This window comes from Hirundo rustica, chromosome 13, assembly GCF_015227805.2.
Source record: "Hirundo rustica isolate bHirRus1 chromosome 13, bHirRus1.pri.v3, whole genome shotgun sequence".
Lineage (NCBI taxonomy): Eukaryota > Metazoa > Chordata > Aves > Passeriformes > Hirundinidae > Hirundo > Hirundo rustica.
The window spans coordinates 138,238-162,686 of NC_053462.1; the positions used below are offsets into that span (position 1 = coordinate 138,238).

Here is a 24,449-nt window from a genome sequence, read left to right on the forward strand (position 1 = left end):
TAAAGTACAACAGACACATGAGAAAACAACAGGAATTTCTATTCTACACTCCAGATTTGAACCAGTCGTGTCCCAGGTGAGATGACACTAATAAACGTTTTCACCAGCCCTCAGTCCCCACAGCATCTTCCCAAGGAGGTGAGGGAGGAAGAGGCTGGGGGAAACGGGAGCAGAGCAGCTCTGACTCACCTGGGGCCAGCCTCTCCCCTTCTCCCCCCCCAGGTATATCCTGCTCTGAACACCAAGCAGTGTTTGCAGCTTGACATCCACGATGTCTTTCATAGGGACAATGGGCAATTATCTATTGTCCAGCACTTTCCTAAGGCACAGAGCAGAGATCTCCTTGAGCAGTACACTGCTGTCCTAACCAAAGAGAAACATCAATCACCATGTAAGCCAAACCATGATGATTACAATAGTTAGAGCTGCAACAAAATGAGACTGAAGGCAGGACTAAAAATGTGAATAAAATCCACAGCCTTGACTGTGACACTTGACTCTTCAATTTTAGTTTTTGTGTACTCTGAGCAGGAATCAACTACATCAGTGCATCCATTAAAAAATATTATTATTTTGTTCAAAATATTTGAAGTTTTCTGAACCAAGGTGGCAGCATTCCGTAACTGTCAACAACTACTATGGGGGAGCAAAATGTTTAAACAAAAAGCAAGAAGGAACCAAGCACAGCATAAACTTGTATTGCAGCACGAGGAATGAAGAGCAGTACACCCGACCAGCCATGGGCTCATGGCAGGAGAAGGCAGAGTATGGGGCTACACAGCATAGTCTGGCAGGGTAAACACTGTAAGATGCTTCACATGTCATACCCTGTCTTCCTGAGACAAAATATTAAATTATGAAGCCTAAGTAAACCAACCACAGGTCACAAATACATACAAGCAACTGAGTCTTGAATTTGCTTTATTTTTCTCTGTAGAAGGAACCCTGCACAGGCAATTCAAATTAAAACAAAATAAATATGTGAATAGCCATGTAAAACTGTCCTGGCTAATGAACAATTATACACAATGTACAACTCTTCATGTTCACTGGGAGGGCTTACAAATTGTACTATTCTCAACAAAAATGCACCAAAATGTCTCCATGCAAACTTATCAAAAGTGACCAAAAAAGGAGAAAAAACTTACCAATCATTCTTTTTTGTTTTGTTTTTCCTTTTTTCTTTTTTACAATCACAAAAAAATAAAAACATCTAATTTTTTGTTACATTTAGAGTAACTAAAATGTGGCCACCATCTATTAAGATCTGGTTTTATACTCCTAAAACATCTATGGTTACTGTAAAATTATGTCAACGATGAACTGGACTTAGGGCAATATTTGTAGTAAAAGGAAGATGATTTTGTTCACAGAATGTTAATAGTCTGTGTCTGAGCCCTCTGCATTGTCCACATTCCGGGAGAGCATGTAATTGTCCATGTCTATAGACCTGCAATTATTGATTGCATAGCGCAAACGCTCTGCCATGATTAGTTGACTGGAGTAAGGTGGGAGCCTCAGTTGAAAGAAACAAGTCTGTGAGGTAGGCAAGCTGTCGTAAGGCTGTGGAAACGGATAAAAGGTGAGACACTGTAAGTTGTGAATGAAGTTAAAAATGCAACATATCCACATTTCAAATTGCCTCTATCATTTTCACATTCTATCTCAAATTCCTTTTATGAAGCAGACTGACGTCCCTTGTGTACAGCATTGGTTCGATCCTTAAGTATGTCCAAAACCACTGTAGCAGCTACCCTGCAAGTAACTCAACCCACTACTGAATTCAGCCTTTTGAAAAGTTGACCACACTGCTGTTCAGCAGCCCACTACAAGATACCAAACAACGTTCAAATTACATACCATTAGTGTGCCTTAGTGCAAGGCAATCTGAGACACCTAACCAAAGATGACAGATAAGCCCCTGTTAGCTGAGATTTTGTCAAGATATTTTTTGGTTTGTGTTGTTCACAGAGATTGTGATTTCACGGCACAAAATCCCAAAGTAATTCCAAATTAATGCACTGAGTATGTAAAACAGGACACTGTAAACTCATTGCAGTGGTTTTAAAACTTTAGGAGTTCACTAGTAGTCATACGTTGCCACTTACACAAAATTAAAACTTTAAAACAGAAAGAAGATTACTAAATGAACAGAGATTGGGAGCAGTTACAGTAGACAAAGGTTTGTTTCGTGTCTTGATCTCCAATAACCAATTGCACCAATTAAATTAAGATGCAATTCATGCAGCATATGTCCTTCTCCACAACCAAAATGTCTTGAGTTCATTAACTCAGAGCATACCCCATCCCATACTTTTTCTGTAAATTTACAATTATGAAAATTGTCTCCTAGTGCCAAAGCACAGACTATACTAGAGAGGAAATAAATAAATAAATAAATAAATTAAAAGTAGTAGTAGTAGTAGTAATAATAATAATAATAATACCAGTGTCTTACCCTATCAACCTTCATTATTTGAAATCGCTGAGAGATATCAGCTGTGTTGGCTGGCAATCGAGATCTTCCTGACACAAACCTCATGAAAAGGACTCTCTCCTCATTTGAAAATTCTTCCAGGGTATGCCAGAACCACTGCACCAGCTGATGCTGCTCATCAACTTCTCTGTATCGCACAACCTTCTTCAGAACCTCAACTGATATTTCTGGCATTCCACAGACCATCTGCTCCAACTGCTTGGCAGTCAGAAGGGACAGCAAAGGAACGGGAACAATCCAAGACATTCCTTCCCTGACAGCAGCCACCTATTGGCCAAAAACGGGAGAGATGTTTGAAATGCAGCTGTTTGATCTCTGCCACTTCCTGGACCATCCAAACACAAAAGTAACTTCTCAGCTGAGAAATGGCACCGAGAGGCAAAATTACCAATGTCTGCCAAATACAGCCTCGCACACAGGCAGCCCCTGCAAGGGCTGCATTGTTTCTCAAAATCCTGGAGAATATTACAGATATTTTTAATTGTAATTGCACATTAAAGAACACGTTCTGATCCAAAACAGAACTATTTAAAAAATTACAAGTTGGCAGCACAAATAATGATGGCTACACCAAGCAACTATGTTAATATAAAAAAGACTTTGTTCCAGTTCAGATGTATAGTGAGAATGCTGTACTTGTTCTACAAGAATTGGGATTTGCTACCTCTGATGAGGAAGCTGTTTTCTAATGCAGATAATATCACACAGGCATCTTTACCTTATAATTAGAATACTGCTTTCACAAGGGTCTCTATACAAATGACAAAATACACAGAACAATGCAAATAGGTAATGAGCACTTCCCAAAACATACCATTAAATATTTGCAGGATTTGTGCTATAATGAAAGGGAAACAGTTCCAAGTTAAATAAATGTTTGCCAAAAAAATATTTACTTTAGCCAGACTCTGTGTTGTTCACATGTCCAGTTAGAGTATCCAGCATGCTAAGCTGCAGGTTTTTTCTCAAATGGGGCTATTCAAATGGAAGACTAACTCTGATTTCTAACTCTTTTGCCAACTGAGCAATTACTGAGAAAAAAACAAGACTAAATTTTAAAAAAGGGCCAAAACAGTTTGTGGGGGAAAAAAAAAAAACATAGAGACCCAGAAAGGTGCAGAAAGTCAAGCTTTTCTTATCACTGAATAAACTGTAATGGAAGTAGGCACAAATTCCCTGTTCCCACTAATAATGGGGCCAGGTCACAACCACAACAAGGTTCTTACCTGCCGGTCCATTTCATGGAGCCTGTACTCAATTGCCCTCTCCACATACTCTTTCCTGTTTGAAAAGGTAAGTGGGATACTGTTCCCTCCAGGGATTATGGGAACCATTTTACCATCAGCACTTTGGCCAACAAAAGAATCTAAAGGAATCATCTGTTACGCAAAACAGAAAAAGCATAAGTCACTCCAGTGATCCAAGTACAGCATTTTACTACAAGTCATCTAGAACTACATATGGTAAGATCACAGACTATTCTAAATACAACCAAAGTGCTTGTTATCCCAAAAATGGAGATTGAAATTATAGGAATACTGATGTGAAGGTTGCTCTGATAAAATAATTGCTTTCAGAATAAATCTAAAAGCGCCAGCTTTCCTATCTTACCTCATGGAAATTTTCTTCAGTAATCCCACTGTCTTCAATGTGAAGAATGCTGTTGAGGGTCTGCACATAGAGCAGATCTACCTCCTCCAAATCCTCCAAGATGAGTGGGATACAACAAAGTTGCTTCCAGACCATTGGAGCCAAATGAAGATCTAATGGCTTTTTTGTACGAATAGCTACGCCCATGAGAATGCCCAAGAACTTGAACTGCATCAGATGTTCATCTAAACATGCTGAAGGGTTAAAGAGAAACCTGAAAGGACAAAAAAACAGTGAAAAGAGTATTATTTCCATGCTACTTCATTAGAAGTAAAAGGGAAAACACTCCTAAGCACAGCACAGTAACTACCAGCACAATTAGCAGCACAGGCTGTCCAAATAACATTATTGTTATCTTTAGCTGTTGAAACACTGGAGGCTGAGGGAGGCAGAACTCCTGAGCACAAAGCCTGGCATCTTGAGGTTACTCTGAATTCTGCCATCAGAAATCCAGCAAGCCCATATTAAAGCCATGCTCTGGCTCCACAATGAAGTGACAACACGCCCTGAAGGAAAAAATACTAGAGACAATCATGAAGTCCCATCATTTGGTATAGAACAGTCAGTAGAAGATTCGGATTTTCACCCACTACCATCTGCAATAAAAGCAAGTCCTGGACAACTTACCTATCCCTATTGTAGCCTACTTCAGCTGTCGCATTTGGGGAAGGAATAAGCAGGTCTACTATTCCAGTTTCCAGTTCCTTAAAAACCAACAACAAAAAAGCCTTTTTAGAAAGAGGGAAAGAAAACTTGTGACAGAAATATTAAGACATTACAGCATTACAAGACAGAATATTTCACTTCAGTGATGATTACTCCTTACAAATTAATATGAAACACTGAGAGAAAATAAATGTGGTAGGATGATTTTAAGTAGTAAAGACATGTTTATTTCAAGACCTGTCTTTATGTCAGGCTACAGTATTTTTTTTTCCTGCGACTACACTGTGATACATTCCTGTTACATGTTTCCAAAATATTCCCAGAAGTACCTGACACATTTCTGTAATGGTGTCATCAAACACTCCACCTGCATCATCAGCTCCTTCACCAACCAATTTCACTTTCCAGGCACGGGAGGGTAAGCGAAGGTCTGATGCATTCAGCTTTACCACTTGCCTTGCTATCTGGACAAAAATGGGCTTGCACTTCCGACCCCTTTGGGGGAAAGAGAGAGCCACAAATGTAACTCACAATCATGTAAAGGCTCTGAGTCACTCAATCAACAAAGCTGTCCAGACAGAGCTCAGAATGCCAAAACAGAAGGCAATTTATGAATCTCAGTATGCACATGAGTGCAACCCAGGGCCTGTGAGAGCAGCACTGACCTGGTGGAGATCCTTTTCACAGTGATCTGGGGCCCATAGTTCTTGCCCTGCACCATGGTTTTGCCTATGGAGCGCACCATGGGCAGGGTGTACACCCGCGGTGCCAGCAAGGGCCTCAGCTGCCCCTGCACTATCCCCCACGTTCCAGCATTATAATGAGATGTACTGTTCTGCAATAAAGCAAAAATGAGAATAAATGTATCAACAAAGGATATAATTCCATTCTTTACAGAATAAAACCCTGATTGGCACTTCAGTGTTTCAGAAAACAAGTCAGCATATTTTGGTTTTAGTTTTGAGGCTAGTAAGCTTTTGGAAACCAGAACGTTGACTTGGCAGTGATAGCATAAGCGAAAATGTAAAGCAATACCTTCACGAAGTTTGCATTGTTCCAGAATTATTTAATTTTTTTTTACCTGAAAATTACAGAGCCTATTACTAAGGTCCCTCTAGATCTGGTCAGAAAACTCTCTAGCAGAGTAACACAGCCAAGACAGTTTTTTAAAACGGAATTTTACCTGGTTATTGGGACTGAGGTTAAGTAATCGCCATGAAGAATACATGAGGTCAGAAAAATGGTACAGCAGTCTCAGCCTTGCTCTCACTGTATGAATGCTCACTTCTTTCAGTGCCCCATACTGGGGTGGAATGGCATCAGGTAAACCAAGCTGCAAAGGCACTGAAACACCTGCCATGAGAAGAGAAACCAAGCACTGTTTGAGAAAGGGGAGCCATATTGCTTTGGCTGGGATGAAGCTGATTTTCCTCGCAGTAGCTTTCCACGGTGCTCAGCTGTCTCCTGGGGTTAAATCACGACAGAAGCCAGAGAGTAACATAATTTAGATACCAAACAAGACAAGGTACGGCTATAAAACAAAACTAAATTTGTCTTAAATATTCAGAAATTCTTGTCACACTCACACCCCAGGAGACATCAAGACTAAAGAAAAGACCTGACAAAAGCTCAGCTGCTCACCTGGAGCTCGAGGGGGGACGGCTGGAGCTGTCCAGGCCGCGCTGTGGCAGCGGCCGGCCGAGATCTGCCGCACGTTCTTCCCCTGCAGCACTGTCACCAGCGTGGGCTCCCGCACGTGGTTGGTGTGGCCCAGCCCCAGCTGCCAAAAGGCAACAATCAACAACTGATTTACATTTCTGCAACTCTCCAAGCAAGAATTCAGAGCAGATGGTAAAAATATTGTATTTGTTTACAGCGTATATTGTGATTAAATATATCTGCCATATATATATATATATATTTTTTTTTTTATTTTTTTTCCACCTTTTATTTTTGACAAAATACTGTACCTCCACCCAACAAGAGTAACAGATCCAGGTGTCAAAGAGACCTGAAAACAGCTGGAGACTTCTTGAAAAGTCTTTCCCAGACTGAAGAACTCATCCATGCCGCTAAGTCCTGTATTGCAGTCTCTCATACATAGACAACAAAGCTTCTACATCTCTCCTCAGCTATTTAAACAGCATTTTTGTTCTAGAATGTAAATCCCGCTTTATGAAAACACAGTTTGTGTAAAGAGAAGATTTACTGAAGCTGTTGTGCCTTTTCACTGAGTTTCGTATCATATCCTAATTTCATATTCTGCGAGTTAAAAATTTTGTATCACAAAAGTGTATTTTTCCCCACTTCATATAAAACCGGTATTTTGAGCCACAAGGAAAATCATATGAACAGCTTTCAGAATGAATTTCTCTACATTTTTACACTATTTTTTCTCTTCCAAAACTACAAAGTACCATATTAAAAAAAAACCAAAAAACAAATAAAAGTAATTTAAAAAAAACCACCTCCAAGTTCCTGAAAAATTATTCCAAAAACCTTGCTCAACCAGTCTTCTCAAAAACTCTGTCCTAGAACACCACAGGATGAAATTTGCCCAAACTTCCTGAAATACCAGTAGCTAATACATCAAGAGGCTCTTTCTCACATATATAGCCTGCAGTTGAAAAATTTGAGATTTTAAATATGTGGTGAAGAACTTTTCATTTACTCTTTTTTTTTGTCTGACTTAAAATCATTCCTTTTTAAAGGTTCATTTATATTTTCATTATGAAAAGTATCTAAAGAGTTCAAAAATCTGATTGACACCAACCATAAATTTTATTATATTGAAAAGACTGATGGCAGCTTATGAATTCGGAGAAAATCTGCAATTTTTTAAAAAAGTATGGATTAGAGTAATTTGCATAGTATGTTTTGAGTGCTTTCCCAACCTTGTACCATGGAACAGCACAGAGAATAAACAAGAAAATAATGGAAACTGTCTAAAATACGATCATGCCGAGCGGTGAAGGAGGGATCAAAGCTTTCTTTTCCACCAAAGGGAAGCTGTGCCCAGCACAGCTGCAAAGGGCAGCGAGAGGCTCCTGGAGGATCAGGGGCAGAGAACAGGGCGTACCTGGCCTTCAGAGTTGCTGCCCCAGGCGTAGACATCCCCCGTGGAGGACAGGGCCAGCGTGTGCTCAGCGCCCACGGCGATGTCCTCGATGAAGACCCCGGCCAGCAGCGGCACCTGCTGCGGCCGGTTGTGGTTGCGCGCGCGGCCCTCGGGCAGCCCAATCAGGCGATCTGCAAGGGCAAGCAGCACTCGGGGGCTTCATTACAGGCACAAGCAGGGGAGGGACAAACAGCAGTTCTGTACACATGCAAAGGGAACCCTTGAGGGACAAAGGGCACAGGCATTCCCTGCAAACCATTGCTGCCTACGGTGCTCGTTTACACTGCTAAAGCTCTCGTGTCCACAGTCAGTCTGAAACAAGACCGAATTCTACTAAACCAAGGCCTGTAGATCTAAATGCATGGATTGATAACAAACATGAATTAACTGACTTCAGAAGTTTCTGCACGTTTCATTCACGGCACACGGAAATGCTCCTGCCCAGACGTGTGTAAGTATGAGCGCTTAGACAACGCAAACTCTGAGGTAATCCAATGTTTCTGGACGTGCGAAATTCAATGAAGTCTTAGGAAAATGCTCTTCAAAAAGTAAGTTAGTAAAATGAAAGGTTGTTCTGAGATCAAACTAGATAGAGCTACAAATCTGGATTTCAGGTGTATGCATTGTTCAAGTTTCAAAATTTAGATCAGGGCAGCATGTTTCTAAAAAGTAGCATTAGGTCAGTCTTAGAAATATGTCTTAATATTCTTCCTTTTCACCTGCAATATACGCAAGCCTATTCATGGAAATGTTCAAAGAGCAGTTTGTCTTACCTTGGCCAAAAGTATACACATGACCATCTTTTGTCAGTGCAACAGAGAACTGAGTTCCACAGGCAACTTTTTTTATTCCAATTCCACAAAGAATGTCCACTTTCTATGGGGTAAAGTGAAAGGAAAACCAACTATAGTATTACAAGGATATAAAGAGAATGCAAATGCAAATTTAATCTGTAACTCCTGCTTCCAAAAAAGATTTTTTTTTATTCCCACTGCGCAGCACACGTATTGTAGGCTTATTTTAATTAACACTTGGAAATTAATACAGGAAACACTTTTTTTTTTTCAATGGGATGAACACCTTATTCTATGTACGATGATTCAAAATACCTTTTTTTTTCCTGGTAGTGAGGGGGAGGGGCATGGGAAGAAGTAGATGGCTGTGTAAACAACCTTCTCCCCAGTTTTCAGAAGAGGAAGTCTCTCTTAAGATAAGCCTCAGATTTTCACTATTTGTACTGCTACTGGGACACAGCCACTCTGATGTACACAAAATTCTTGAGAGTACCAGACTCAGCATAAGGTGTTATCAGAATTATTTGTGCCAGGTTGTGTAACAACAGCATGGAATTTATATTGACTGGAAATCACACTCTCAGCGTTGTGCAACACCTTTAAGAGCACTGAACGTTTATGCAAAGAATCATTTCCCGGGAATCTAACCTGTGGTGAGGACTTTGCAGTGGAATTTCCCAAACCAAGTTTACCGTAATCTCCATCTCCAAATGCCCAAACCATTGAGCCATCTGTTGACACAGCCACAGTGTGATTGAGGCCACAGGCCACCTGGGTGAGAGAAACAATGTTATTACCACTGCTTTTGCTGACTTACTAACTCAAACATACTCAAACAACTACCTTTAAGAAGAAAAATTGTGCTTTAAAAGAGAACTACCCCTGTAAAAACACTAAAACTTCCATTGCTTATTAGAGTGTCTTCAAGACATTAAGACTGAAAAAATACAGCAGTATTTTTTCAACAGTTGCTTTCTCTCAGCTCCCAGAACCAAAGGATAGTATTATGGCACGCATGTTCCCTCCTTAAAAATACAGAAAATCTCATGAACTCATCCTTAAAAATGCCTAAATCCTGAAATGCTATAATGTTAAAAACATGGGCAGTTTGGCACAAAGAGGATCAAAAGAGTCAGGAAAGTAATTATTTTTAAAAATCATGCATAGTCAAATTCTGTGGTCATAATCAAAATAAAAGCCAGGGTTAAAAAGCACAAGCGAACACTTAGGTATGTTAAAAACACGAGCTTTAAACTAAGATACATTGCTAATTTTAGATAAACCATGCCTGGCCAATCTGGTAACCTTCCAGCGCCGTCACTCTTTCTGGAAGTTTCTTATTGGAAGTATTTCCAAGCCCCAATCGACCATAATCACCATTTCCAAATGTAAAAAGTTTGCCATCTGCTGTTACCACAGCTGAGTGTTTGAAGCCACATGACATCTGGAAGTAAAAGAAGCATGATTTTTACACACATCCTAGATTTGGGTGGAAGTTTATATTGACTATTGCATGTAAATATGTAATACCTTTCTTGACCCTAAACTATATTCCTTTTTAAAGAGCTAAATTACAGACATTTTAGTCTCATCTCTTAACTCTTTTCAATGGCAATGTTACAAAGGGGGACTGGAGGATATTTGCATGAAGAATTTGCTGTGTGACTATCTAATCTTTATAAAAAGAAACCTCCAGTCAAAAGAAAACACGGTTTTGTGCATTGCTAATACTCAGGAGAAGGTCTTGGTGACCTGTTTTGTAGGACAAAGTCACCTGACAAGGAGGAAGGGAAGCTTATAAATCATGTCAGCATTTTGATCATGTTTAAATCACCCCTTTCTTCCATGCTCTATTTTTAGTCCTCTCCAGTACCAACTACCAATTAAATATCTATGTGGTATTGATGTCCTTTAACTGGAAACGACCACCTTGGTTCACAAAGCCCAGAAGTTGCCTGTTTTCATGCAGCTCGAAGGATATAGAAATATTGAAACCTGCACGACTTCTTCTCCCTGCAGAGCCTCAATCTGCCGGGGCCTGCGCTGCCTGTCACTGTTCCCGTGGCCCAGCTTGCCATAGTCCCCATCTCCCCAGCTGAAGACTTCCCCACTTTCTGTTAAAGCCATGGAATGTCCATCGGACCCACAGGAGGTCACCAGCTGTGTCACAACAAAGCCTGGAAAAGACGAGTGAGAAAACAAAGCTTAGCACCACTTACAGCAGACTCTCACCTACATTTATCCATGGGTGCCTCGTGGCAGCCAGTTAGGTATAGAGGAAGGAACAAACCACCATAAGGCTTTTTTTTAATAGCAATTAATATATTTTTATTTTGAAAAAATCCTTTGTTTTCTTATGGAGAACCTGGGCTTCTGTCCTGCCATTAGTTTTGAAATGAAATATTCCTAATTTGAGCAGACAGTTTTCCCTGAAGCTTTCTTAAAATAAAGGTATTTTAACATAACGCCATTTAAATCTTAAGGAAATATGAAGATCTTGTTCATTTGTTCAAATTTTTAACTAAAACCGACAATATTTTAATGAGTAAATCTGCAGAAGAGCATCAGCAGAAACAGTTATACTAACTACCAAAATGCTTATTTGTGCTTCACTGGATTCCTCTCAAACCCAACAGTTTTACCTTGTAGTGCTGAAATGACAGTTAAAACGTGAAGATCATCAGAATTTCCTTGTCCCAGTCGCCCATAGCTCCCTTCACCACAAGCTAAAACTGTGCCATTAGCTTGGATGACAAAAGTACAATTCTGACCACAAACCACCTAGGTTAGAAAGACATGAAGGAATGTTAATAAATTATATACTAAATGCAGCAATGCTGCAATACTTGCATTACAGTGCACCATTTCCTTTTAATATGTTTTCTTTGCAATTACATCAAGACAATATTCTATCCGTCAATACTATGTCAGAAGTCAAAACTGCCACATGTATTATGTGAAGGTTGTGCAGGTATTTTCAAATCATGATCATATAAAATAATTCTGTGTTGTCAGATTTCAGTGCCCTCTTGGTTTGAATTTGTCAAATAATTCAAGATTTCCTTTCTAGTGAAACCCATGTTTTGAGATAGAGTTAATTCAAACAACAAGTTGAAAAGACATTTGGAGAGGGATTTTGACAACGTATACAAACAATAGATGGCAAATGATGAAATCATGACTGGCTCTAAGTGTTCACCTGCTGGGCCTGGGAGAACGAAGGTGCTGTCACTGGGATCATGACATTTCTGCCAGCCTCTGCCAGCTGCCCGTGCCGTCCTGCTCCCCACAGGTACACGTCACATTTGCCTCCCAAGTGCCAATCCTAGGGACGAGCATGAAAGGATGCTTTAGAACAAGAGCACTTTCAACAGCTTGCCACATTTCAAAAGAAGAAAAACCCCTCCAAAACACCTCAAACCCTCCAATTTTACTGACCTCTGGCCTTGATGTTGCCCAGGACATGATCTGTTCATCCATGCCATTGATCCACTTACTGTTATCCTGCACAGCAAAAGCCACATTTACCACATTTAGTTCAAGAGACACACATTGTTTTTCTGTTAAACAATACATATTTTCCTAAGAACACTATTTTAACACTATCTTAACAGTACATTCTAACCAGTTCATCAAAAAATAAACTTACACTTATTGCTGGTGCTTACGTTACTAAATATAAACGTTTACAGTTCAGAGATGTTCACAGCATCATACCACATGCTCATTAACAGCACACTTGGCTGTTGAGACAATACATCAACTTTTACCATCAGGAGAGTAAGCTCATCCTCTGGAACAGGCTCCAGATCTGGGACAGTGAAGGACTCTGGAAACTGAGCTCCCTTGGCCAGGGCTTCAGCAGCTTTTATGGTAGTGGAGAAGCACTCGAGCCAGGCCCATTCCGTGGGGTTCCAGGCAGAGGGGTCAGGGAGGCAGCTCTGGTGGTGAGGGGGCACGGGGGGGTTGCAGAGCAGCTGGTCCAGGTGCAGCCCCACGGCCAGCGATGCCAAGCACTGCATGTAGGGACTGTGAACCAGCTGGTCCCCACACACCACGTGGGGCTGCAGGGCAGCAGGGAGAGAAAGGGAACCCCCAGTTAGAAACACACATTAATCACTTCAAAATACAAGTCCTTAAAAGCTAGTCCTGTAGAACAGTACCTTCCTCCATGCTTAATCAACGTTTTTCTAATATTTTAAATACTTTCAAATTAAAAGACTACTAGCTTTGAGAATAGCGAAAGATATTTCAAGTAGAATATAGGAAAGTCTTCTGGGTTCTCTGGTGAAAGACTGAAAGCAGCTGATATCTAAACAGTGAACTCCCGTCAGCCCCAAATGCTAAACGTTTGCATTATTCCTACCTTTTCATAGGCATACTGCTCCTGCAGCATCACAGGCAGGCGCTCCAGGAACGCGCGCATGCACGGAGCCATGTTCAAGCCCAGAACTCCCTGCTGCTTCAGTGCAGTCCTGCACGTCGCCAGCACGTGATTGGAAGAGATCCACTCTGAGGTGCAGTTCACCACCAACACGTCCTGTTCAACAGCAGTCACATGACAAATTAAAAATTTACAAAGCAGGATCATTCAGCTCCACTGATTTATCACCAACCATCTTGGTTTCTACAGGGGCCAGAAAACACACAGGTTCAAAAATTTCTGTCTCACCTTTGATCTGTTAGAGCAGGCAGCTACTCCAACCTCAGGGATCCACACTGCAGTCTGGATAGCTCCAGACCCTATCACAACACTCTGCAATACTGAACCATCCTAGGGTGAGAAGGGGTTGGAGTCAGGTGAAGACAAAGCTACAGTTCTGTTCAAGTGCATACATATTCCTAAGGGATGATATTCTCATAATCTTTCAATAACTATTTAAAAAGTGAACTGTGTAACCTAAAGGCAGAAACCCCTCATTTTCATCATATTAAGGAGATAATATAACTAAGGATTTAGAAGTGTTCAATAATCCACATTATCCGGCTCTTTAAGAGCTCTCAACATAAGAGAATATTGCTCTTAACTACAAAGAAAGTGGCTAGTTCTGCCAAGCCTAACTAACATGACCAAACCTACAGAATCAGTCAATACTGAACTATAAAGTACTTCAATGTTAAGTACAATGTCAATTTGTATTTTATTATTTATGATGCTGTAACATTGTTTTACACCACACTTTAGCTAAAGTATCTAACACACGGTGGGGTGGAAGCAGATCTGACACCCTGACAGTTTCGGATACTCTTACTAAGAATGAGAATCAAGCCACACCAAAGATGATCTTACCCGTAAAGACCAGATATTCATGAGGCCACCAAGGCCCCCAGACACCAATGCCAGCCCATCAGGACTGAAAGCAACAGTGCGGACAGGAGTGATGTGTCCTCTCAGCTGGAATACACACTTCACTTCCAGCGCCTTCCTGTATCCATCCTGCAAGCAATTGCACACTTATGGAACACTGCACTGCTTCTAGGAAACAGAGCAGCATGACAGAGTCTGTGTTCTGCAATAAAAACTCATCATCCACACAGATGGCAAAGTTTCATTAAATAATTCAAAAAACCCCAAGACCATGACAATATTTTATAGATCTCTTTCCTTTCCTCCCCTTACAAAATGCCATCAACATCAAAGACTACATATAATTTATGCAGGTGAAAATAATCTTCGCTCTTTATCTACAAAAAACTTTGAACCCTCACTAAATTTTAGGATAAACTGATCAACTTTTAAAGGAAAGAAAACAGATCAAAATATAATCTTTAGCCTTAATCTTAAATAAAATTTTCAATTTCCTGTTCTGAAAATGCCTACATGTACAGACAAGCAATGTAAACTTCTTTTAGCAAGTATCTTCTCTCAGAAAACGTTGAGATTCAAGTAACCCACTCACATTCTCCTCCTCAACTTCACAATAAGCAAAGAGAATTTCTTACACCCCATGTTTTCTTCTTTTACCTTGGCACTTGTTTCGTGCTCCCACCATCCTTCTGAGCAAGCTGAGCTGGACTGCAATGTGATAACTATATCCTGGGGAACAGTCCAGACACACACCAAACCACTGTGGCATCCCCTAAAGTATATCAGGTGACATTAGAAAAACAAAATAAAGATATTAACAAAGTATCAGTGGTCTAGTATTAGCAGTAGTCTTCCTATAAAACCAGTACCTTCCTATAAAACTACATTGCATCAATTGATCTAAAGTAGAAAGGCCTGTTCCCAATGGTAAACGCATTTTTTCCTATTCCTCACACCCTGCAGCTTTTCCATTTCTACTAACAACTTATTGTCAGGAAAAAATATTTGGATGAAGCAAAAGAATTTCCAAGCAGGACCAGCATCCAAAAGGTCACGGAGAAAACAGCTGGTAACACAACCAGGGTCACTCTTTATTTGAATTCTGGAACTTCATGAATCTCATGGCAACTGACTCACTGAAGGAATATTATTTAAAAAACAACAACAACAACAACAACAACAACAACAAAACCACCCTTTTCTTTGCTATAAACCCTACAGACTGGTCGAAAGGTCCTGCAAAAGAACTACCGAAACAACGAAACAACGACTTACGTAGCTAACAGAAGCTGGGCCTTGGGTGCTTTCCCTGGCAGAGCACACCAGGCAATTCCATTCACCAGGGCTGGGTGGGACAGGGAGTGCAGGCGCCTCCAGCAGCCCCCCAGACACCCCCAGAGCTTCACTGTTTCCTCTTTGGCACAGGTCAGGAGAATCTTACCAGTTGGATCCCATTTCATACTAACAACCATATCCTATTGGATTTACAAAAAAAAATGAAAAGTTGGTATGAAGTAACGCAGTATTGAGGAGGGAACTCAACTCTCAGAGCTAATGCAACTTTTAATTACTAATAACAAAAAAAATTTATTCTCATATAAATCACAGATAGCAAGCTGAAATTATAAAATCATAGTGACACATTTCAGAACTATCAAATTAGAAAGACTTTGAAAAGTTTGCTGAAAGAAACTAAATGGGAAACATAGAAAAAGATATTTTCTATTCATTGTAAACCCTTCTTGATTATTTTTGCTCAGATGCAGCTTGAAGTCTGAGGCAGGAAAGGAAGACAGCCCACAGTAAGAAGGCAAGTACAGATTTACTGCCACAATGAGCTCCCTTCTGCAACTGCCTGGCTTCACACACCCAGAGCAGCTCTTGGAAGCACTCAAGATGCTCTTACTACACCTACATTTCATTTGGGGAATTCTACTCTTGGCCTAACAAATAATTCATGGACTATTAATGACTCATTAGTGCATGCTGGCCAAGCAAAAGGCCTTTGTGAGTGCGCATTTAGAAAAATACCTATTGCTTGGTACAGGAAGCTAAACAAAAACATGTGACATGATCAAAATTGAAATTTATGATGAGTGCTTTTAACTAAGTCAACCAATTAGTCTTTGAAATCCAGTCAATGCACAGCTGTGGGCTTAATTCACTTCTGCCACTGTATGTACATACACTTCACAGTCTCTGGTAGCAAAGAGGGTATCAAGTTTACCACTCCTTTTTTCTTTACATTTATTTGGTTGACTGTTCCTTTACAGTACATTATGTTAATCTGTGTATCAGAAATAGGAGTGAGTTTTTAAAACAATTTGCACTTTTCTTTATAAATAGCTTTCTAATAGAGACAACAATTTCAACAGATTTTACCTACAAAAATTCTACATTAGTTTAAGAAAGGCCAGCTCTACCTTATGTGCATCAATGAGAATGGCTCCTCCTTTCTCAGTTGGTTCTTTTGTTCCTAGGAGCAGTTTTCCATCCGAATAGCCAACAGCAAATGGTCTGTCTTCACTGAACCAGGCCAGGCATGTGACAGACACTGCGTGAACAGACAACACAAGCATTCATTAAACTCAACTGAACTTCACTCCTACCACAAAGAGGTTTTTGCAGTGCAGTTGTCTAGACCGTCAATAGCAATGCCCACCACCATCAAGGCCACTTAACATGTTCTGGTCTGAAAATTTTCTTGAATTCATATGGTAAAGATAAAACTGAGTGTCACCGTAATGACAACTGTTGAGATTATTTTGTACTAGTTTTCTCATTCTTCTTCATATGAAAATAATTGAATTTATATTCCTGGCATAGTCAAAAGAACTATACCAGGTTAAAGAAAAAGGGCAGACTGAATATTATTCATATATCCGAGACACGCTTCTTAAAAATGCTCTGAAAACAACTTGCTTTCCTTATCAAGAAGATACTGCTTTACTTGATTGTGCCAAAAAAAATAAAATCTGTAGGCTTCCTGAAGAAGCAGTATGCAAAACCACACAATACCATCGAAGATGTACTACTTGATGTCCTCTGGGACTGGAACCATAAAGGAAAAATGGCAATCATTGAGGAATTCAAATGACACTGTGCATGCTCTCTGCAGACACAGTAGACACTGCAGGGGATCTCTACTGATTGTCCCCAATGGCAAGGAATGGCAGGATTTTACCAAGTTACTACAAACTGCTTGACTCTGCTGTGGGGGAATCAGGGTACAGACAGATACCGCACAGACTTTTCTGCTCCCACGAACCAGAAATCATATCCCATGAACAATAACTAAAAATGATTATATACTTTCTTAATAAAAAGTGGAAGCATGTTCACAATTTTAATTTCAAATACTGATGCAGTCTCTTACCATCCTTTCTGTAGCAGTGTTCCAGTTCCAGCCGATGCATGGCTGAAATATCCACAACTTCAATAAGAGCCAGAGATCCATCCATGCGCCCAATTAGCAACAATTCTGGAGCATCTCCTGTCCATGCTGCAGCTGGCCCTTCTTCTGGCCAGGCTAGAGCAGATACCCAGTGAGGCTGAAGATCTAATAAGCCTTTTCCTCCTAGGAGAGCAAAATGCCTATTAAAACTACTTCATCTTCATAAAGAAAAGAAAACATTAATACCTTCCATGGTGGGGCGGGGATCAAGAAATCTCATTGAGAGCTAGGACATACTACAAATTCACCTAAGCCACACGAATACAAAGCAATGGCAGACACAAAATCTAGATGTCAATTATCACCCAAATTAGGTAGTTTTGTTAAGGAAGGAAGCTGAATTCTTCAGTACCCAGGAAATTTATACTTTTCCTGGGGACTTTTACCATAGGCACAGTAACCGGTGGCTTTCTTAAGTGCAAAGCAACAGAATGAACCTTCCAATATTACAAATTACAGGGATTAAAAGTCTTCCTCTTGAAGATGTATATCACACATCCACTTGGGGTTAGTGCCTTTCTCAAACTAAACAGGTTCACAAGACACTGTGGGAGATGGTAAGCATTTAAACTGCAGTGACTTGGCAGCTCCCCTAGAAATACGCTGGGCCAGGAAGTACCCACAGATGACTCAGAACGTACCATTGACTTGCCAGATGTTCACCACCTTTTCTGTAGCTCCAGCCAGGTACTTGCCACTGATGCTCCAACAGACAAGAGATAAACTAAGGTCACTGGGTGATCCCAGACCTTCTTCAGAGTCACCTTCTCTGTAATAGAATAAAAGAACGAAATTAAGAGGGCATTTCCTTTAAGCTGACAGGAAAACCTAGAACTCATAAAATATCTGAGCTAGAACCCAGAGTCCTACCATCACAGCAGATTTATATAATAAATTTTTCTGCTCACAGTACTACACTCCCTTTAAAACCACTTCAAACTATAGAATGAGATACTACTTATTTCCAAGAAATTTCAAGTTCGGTTTCACCTCTTTACCTACTTACTTCTCTAATTTAACATCTTCAGCAACAGCAAAATTTTCTGGGAAGTCATGAAATGAAACAATAGCTTGGACAACAAATAAAAGAGGCATGTCTTGCTATCAATTCACACTGTTCTCAAACTCCATTTTAAAGTCTGCTTTGCCTAACTGTAAGAGGGCCACAGATATCTTTAATGTGTAAGGTCATACACAACAGCCACATTTTTTACTGCTTGAAGTACCGGAACAACAAAGGCTATAATATTGTTATATCATTCCGGTTGATCTTTTTAAGGCCACATCTAACAGCAGCAAGCAAACAAGAACTACGCTGACCACTAAAAAATTGTCACAAAACAACCTAGCAGTTCACTACTGCTTCTTCATTCTTCCAAGTTCAACTTACCTATGCTTCACTAAAGAATTAGATTTTAATCTTTCCTTTTGCTTTCTTCTTTTCTGGACACACCCAAATGACCAAAAAAAAAAAAAATTACTTCCAAGACACTCATGTAGAAATACATTTAGTTCCTGTATCTCAGAAGTCAAAATTCTTTTTCACACTTGAATCAAATGACCAGATTTGCAATCATCATGTTATATGCTGGAGCTGTCCACTGGAACCCACTGAAGGGATATTCACGTTTCTGCTATATGACAGTCCCATACCATTTCTCTTTTCCCCATGTCTCCTAATATCAAATAATTAAGGATGTTTTTAAACAGCACTGACATGATCTCTTTATGGAGACTCATACCAGGTTGACATTTAAGTTCTGTTTTCAGTTTATAAGCTATTTAGTTTATTTTGCATGCCGTAAATACAGTAACAGAAAACAAATGAGAGATTTTAAGTGCAGGAAATAATGAGAACAGCCAACCCTGCAGTATCTTGCACACTTAAATGAAATATCTGGCTGTTTTAAAGAATCTACTTACAGTTTATTGAGCACACAGGTCTGTTGCAATGAATACTGCTTCTTTGTCACATTCCACACTCTGATAGTGCCATCATTCCCACTTGTTGCCAAAAGTCCCTTTTTATTGCACCAAACACACGTCATGACCTACAAATACCAAAATAATCATGGCAAAATGGAATTTAAAACTTGGGTTATGTTTGTTCACTAATATTAAGCAAACAGTAACCAATGAGACAGTGATTGAAATACCCTGTAACAACCAAATGAGATCCATTTTTCTACTTTTACAGCCTTATTTACTACAATTACGCAGGCTTGATAGAGATGCCACACTTCATACAGCCCCATGCTCCGCAGGCTGCTACTGCACAAATACGTTAACTACCATGACACAAAAATTCACACAAATTAAGATCTAAGGAAATAGTCTTTATTTATTACTCTTTAAGAGAGATTCTGCTGACTTAATATACTATGAGAACATTTTCATGACCCCTTTAACTGAAGCCTCCAAGAAGCTGAACACTCCCGTGCATCAGAGGTGCAGTAATTTTTCAAGCAATAACTTTTTCTCCAAAAAACGACTTCCTACAGGAAATCATTTCAGACGGTGTAATTGTAAAACGATCCCGTTTTCCTTCTTCCTTGCCAAAGAGAGCAGGGCAGCGGGTGCAGCAGGGGAGCTGCGCTTACCCTGTTCTGGTGAGCCTCGAGCTTGATGAAGGAGCACTTGCGCAGGTCTCCGCCCATGTCGGCGAGGGTCTGCGGCACGCTCTGGTTGTCGCGGTCATGCGCGGCCAGCGTGCGCACCAGCTGCTGCGCCGCCCACTGCCGGTGCTGCGACGACAGGCGTGACGACAGGCAGCACGCGGCCAGGGCGTTCGCCAGCTCCAGAGGGCCTACAGCAGAGGGATCATAGCAAGGATGGGCATACAAATGGGCAATTAAACCTGCTTAGACAAAACAGTGAGATGATGCCTACATGAGTACACATGTGAACACAGCGACAGCCAGCATTTCCACAAAGAGATTAATGAGCATCTTCGCAGAACATTGCAATCATGCGAACTATAGTAAAAACACCCTTCTGATACTAAGAGCAAAATAACCCCAGCTCGATTTTCACAAAAAGAACTTAAGAATAGCAATCCAAATAGCCTTATTCCCACCATATGAAAACAGCTGGTCAAAGAGTGAATGCTTTCTAAACAGGAAAAGCCTCCTCTGACAGAGATCTGTCACTGCCCTGTCCCCTCTCTATCCCAGCAGCAGCCTGGGGGGAGGCACAGCTGTTGCTTTGTGGCTCCCTGACCTCTCAGAGCAGAGGTAGCACAAATTTCTGCCTTAGACATAGGAGAGCACTTGGGTAGTGGCAATCAGCTGTTACCCTCCTTAATTTCATCAAGAGGCACAACCAGGCTCAATGTCCCAGCTCTATGGCTTTGAATACACACATTTTCAGACTATATTTTGAAGTAGTGAAAGATGCAATTATCGAATAAGACCATATTTCTAAGTAAAATGTGTGTCATAAACTGTAACATTCCTTTGATCAAAGCAAGTTTTGTACATTTTTAAAAGCGTATCTATTCATACGCATCATTATTCCAGCAAGTCTCTCCCTTACATACAAAGAAGGAACTAAAGATCTAATGATATTTAAAAACAAAGCTGTATCATACCTTTCTTTTCAATTTCAGCTTTATCATAGTTTGGCCTCAGTTTAGCCCCTTTGTCGGCCAACAATGCTACAAGTGCTTGAGTAACCACAAAATTTGGAGATGTGACAAGTTTGTTTTCTTCTGCAATTCCTCTTAAAAAACTTGGCAAAAATTTTCTCTGAATTGGATCATCAACTGTTGTCAAGTTCACACCAGTTGCTGCAGAAATCAAATTCTGAAAAGAAATAATTGGTGAAAAGAATCAGAACAAACAGAACTATCAGATTTAGAAACATTTTCAGTTGCACAAATTGTGCACAGTTTTACAGGTTTTCTTTTTTTTTTTTTTTTTCTGTTCTCTACACAGAATTGACTCAATTAAAATACCAAAACCTTAACGGAAAAATCCTATGGACAGAAAAAGCACATCCATTTTCCCCACTTGAAAAGAGTACTCAGCAAAGACACGTACAGTTGATTTTTGCCAACAATCAAACACAGCCCTGTGCAAAGTCACAAAAAGGGACTCTAATGAGATCCTCCTAGCTGAGAAGGTAAAAGCACAAATAATCAAAGTAGTCTCAAGTAAATACTGAAGTCCTACCTGTGTACACAACTGCACCAGCAGCTTTGCAGCACTAGGAGTGTTTGATGCCAAGCAGCCAACTGCAGTGCTCAGGTAGGCAAGGCAAGAGATGGGCTTGTTGGTTTTGCTGTGGATGCCCCTGGATCTCTCCGTGGAGCTGGCCACCATGGATGGGCTCGTGGACAGGCCTGCTCTCCCCGCGGCCGCCAGGCACATCAAACGAACCAAAGTGCGGATGTCTGTCAACCCCAGGGATTCAAGGCCAGCTGCCAGGCTACAGCTGGAACCGCTGTGGAAATGGATATAAAAGCGTTTGGTTCAATAGGACAAAATGAACACAATTTTTTCTCTTAGCCCTATTACGTAAGTACAGACATGAGAATTGCCTCCCCAGTTAGTTTTAAATTGAACCTTTATCAAACAGAACTGGGTAACTGGTTGCAAAATGAGAGGTAGGAGTGTTGTCAAAGATGCCACAAACCTGACAGACAGAAGTGAGAGTGCTCTCATAACCATTGTTCTTGCCAGGAGCACTTGGGCAGCAGCTGTCACTCTTCTGAGAGCCATGACACGGTCATGTGGATTTACCAGGGCAGCTGCTTGTTCTCCTAAGGTTATCCTGCCAGAAGAACTTTTTTCTATTGAGCCGTGACAGCCTTGGAAATAATGATGATTTGCATTAGTGTTTAGAGAAAAACAAAACATTATCATATAATAATAAGCACAGAAGCAAAGTCAGCCTAAATTACTGATTCATTTTTCAGTATTTTGTTCATACAGAACTAAAATAATAATGACTGAGAAGAAAATAACACTCCTGAAATACACTCCATTATTTAATTATTCCTTATTTTCAATGAGACATGAACACAATCTGACATACTCTGATTCCCTTTTCCATCAGAAGGGACTATTTTTAAGTCCCAACTTAAATTCATTCACTGGATTCTACAAAATATGTTACTGGCATCTACTGTTTGACTACAGTCGTAAGTTTTATAGGCAAAATTCAATCCTTCTGTCAATTCATAATGCCTCACACCCCTCTCTCTAATTCTCCTATAATAAAAGGACAATCTGGGGCTGGTCTCCACTTCCTCATGGTGGCAGGCAGGAAATACTGTCAGGATGTCCCTGTCTTGCCTCTAGAAAAACCTTACTAAGAGGAGGAGGAGGCGGTGACAGTTGTTCTCATTATTGCTGTTGCTGCTGCTGTTACTATTATCATTCTTTCTTTAAATGAAATGGATTTCAAATGTACCTATTTGCATCAGTGTTTCTTCCATACTATTGGTGGCTGTCACCATTGCAACTGAAGCACCCAGAGGGTCACTGTCAGGGAACTGAACAGGTTCGGGTACAATGCGTCGATCATTTAACCCAAGAGGTCCAGCTAGTAGTTCAAACTCCTCTTCTCCTGTCAGCTTTTCATCTTCATCCACATCTAACATGTCCCAGTCTTCTAAAATTGGAGAAATACAATTAGACTTGGTTAAAAAAGCTCAAATATGAAATAATTTCAATTAATTAAAAAAACCCAAAAACAGTAGAAGGTACGAAATGTGTACTGTAACGTACAGCACAGCAGCATTCATCTTCTGATGTTGGCATAGACACAACAAAGTAAATCAGAAAAACAAAGTCCTGCTCTTGCCCCTCTCTATTCAAGTTGATCTTTATACTGCACAAAAGTTTTATGGAAGATTCTCTGAAGTATATCAAACTAGCTGCTCTTTACCAACATAGACAATGGGGGTCATCACATACAGCACAAGACAGCTCCAAGTACCTGGAGTACTGTGAAAAGTGCAGGCATAAAATCATGCTTTAAATCATGGAAACAAGTGCGTATTCCAAAGGCCTGAACGGTAAAGACACATGTTAGAAATTCCTGGCCTTCATATTTATCAAGAAAGTATGCATTAGTTCTGAACACCCAGGCTTTTGCTTTTCATTCCCAGGGAATTAAAAAAATCCCCAAACAACAAAGAAAAACCACTTTAACTGCAATTCAGTGAGGCACTTCCTTCACGTGCCAACCAGTTACACACAAGTCAGCTTATATTTACTGACCTCTCTGCTCTGTCTCACCCGACGCACAGTAGAATAACTCTGATCTACAGCAGACAGACTTCCCCTAAGTACTGGAGCACTCATGTATTCTCATATAGACAAATGTGTTAAATTACACAACTGTGATCACAGGAGCCACAGAAAGGACCAGAATTATAGAACTACCCGGGCAAAGCTTTTCTGCCACATCAGAAATAATCTGTTTGAAGTGAAAGCCACCTTCAGCATGCTCTCAGCTTGGACAAAGGGAGAAAAATTAAGAACAAGACTTCGGGGACACTAACTTACACTAATCAATTTCTTCCACAAAGGCAGCTTAAGAAATATATTTGAACATAAGATTTTGTATGTGCGGGTCTCGATGTAACATCTCACAAGACCTTATCAACCCCAAGTTAGGTGTTTGCCCTTTCAGCTGCTTACATGAAAGACAGGGGAAAGGTGTCACAGATTTTTCTTTTCTCTGATTTGAACTAAATAAATCCCCAAAGCTAAAATACTGTATCTAACCGGAAGAGATTTTAAAATACACCTTCAGGTTTATTTGCACGGAAGTACCTCTTAGAAAAAACAAACACCCCTTCAACTTAAAAACATACCTTCATAGACACTGTCTTGTTTACCTATTAGATCAGGAGCCTGGCCTTTGTACCTGTATGAAAAAATAACCGAGATAATTACTGACGTGCTCTAATATTTTATAACTACACATAACAATTTTAAATTCGGTTCCCT

The 24,449-nt window shown here is 40.3% G+C and overlaps 1 protein-coding gene across 8 annotated transcripts in view; it reads right to left on the bottom strand.

The window, feature by feature from the left end:
* Positions 1-904: 904 nt before the first annotated feature.
* The window catches only part of HERC1 (HECT and RLD domain containing E3 ubiquitin protein ligase family member 1), an 82,168-nt gene continuing 58,623 nt past the window's right edge, over positions 905-24,449 (bottom strand). For 6 of the 8 annotated variants that reach the window (XM_040077055.1, XM_058422352.1, XM_058422348.1 and 3 more), the window contains exons 46-78: positions 24,314-24,366; positions 22,903-23,103; positions 22,123-22,297; positions 21,660-21,930; positions 21,077-21,290; positions 20,088-20,344; positions 19,411-19,538; positions 18,129-18,256; positions 17,410-17,610; positions 16,457-16,587; positions 15,309-15,508; positions 14,691-14,805; positions 14,016-14,162; positions 13,398-13,499; positions 13,092-13,265; positions 12,496-12,789; positions 12,164-12,229; positions 11,925-12,050; positions 11,368-11,506; positions 10,721-10,902; positions 10,014-10,169; positions 9,374-9,496; positions 8,705-8,807; positions 7,893-8,062; positions 6,455-6,593; positions 5,997-6,166; positions 5,479-5,648; positions 5,143-5,308; positions 4,775-4,851; positions 4,109-4,361; positions 3,724-3,876; positions 2,459-2,764; positions 905-1,563 (exon numbers count right to left, since the gene is read on the bottom strand). In XM_040077055.1, the coding sequence (XP_039932989.1) occupies positions 1,378-1,563; positions 2,459-2,764; positions 3,724-3,876; positions 4,109-4,361; positions 4,775-4,851; positions 5,143-5,308; positions 5,479-5,648; positions 5,997-6,166; positions 6,455-6,593; positions 7,893-8,062; positions 8,705-8,807; positions 9,374-9,496; positions 10,014-10,169; positions 10,721-10,902; positions 11,368-11,506; positions 11,925-12,050; positions 12,164-12,229; positions 12,496-12,789; positions 13,092-13,265; positions 13,398-13,499; positions 14,016-14,162; positions 14,691-14,805; positions 15,309-15,508; positions 16,457-16,587; positions 17,410-17,610; positions 18,129-18,256; positions 19,411-19,538; positions 20,088-20,344; positions 21,077-21,290; positions 21,660-21,930; positions 22,123-22,297; positions 22,903-23,103; positions 24,314-24,366 (5,476 nt within the window). In that variant the 3' untranslated portion in view covers positions 905-1,377. The remainder of the gene's footprint in view (positions 1,564-2,458; positions 2,765-3,723; positions 3,877-4,108; positions 4,362-4,774; positions 4,852-5,142; positions 5,309-5,478; positions 5,649-5,996; positions 6,167-6,454; positions 6,594-7,892; positions 8,063-8,704; positions 8,808-9,373; positions 9,497-10,013; positions 10,170-10,720; positions 10,903-11,367; positions 11,507-11,924; positions 12,051-12,163; positions 12,230-12,495; positions 12,790-13,091; positions 13,266-13,397; positions 13,500-14,015; positions 14,163-14,690; positions 14,806-15,308; positions 15,509-16,456; positions 16,588-17,409; positions 17,611-18,128; positions 18,257-19,410; positions 19,539-20,087; positions 20,345-21,076; positions 21,291-21,659; positions 21,931-22,122; positions 22,298-22,902; positions 23,104-24,313; positions 24,367-24,449) is intronic. The other 2 variants (XM_058422349.1, XM_058422353.1) reach the window with 2 other exon arrangements.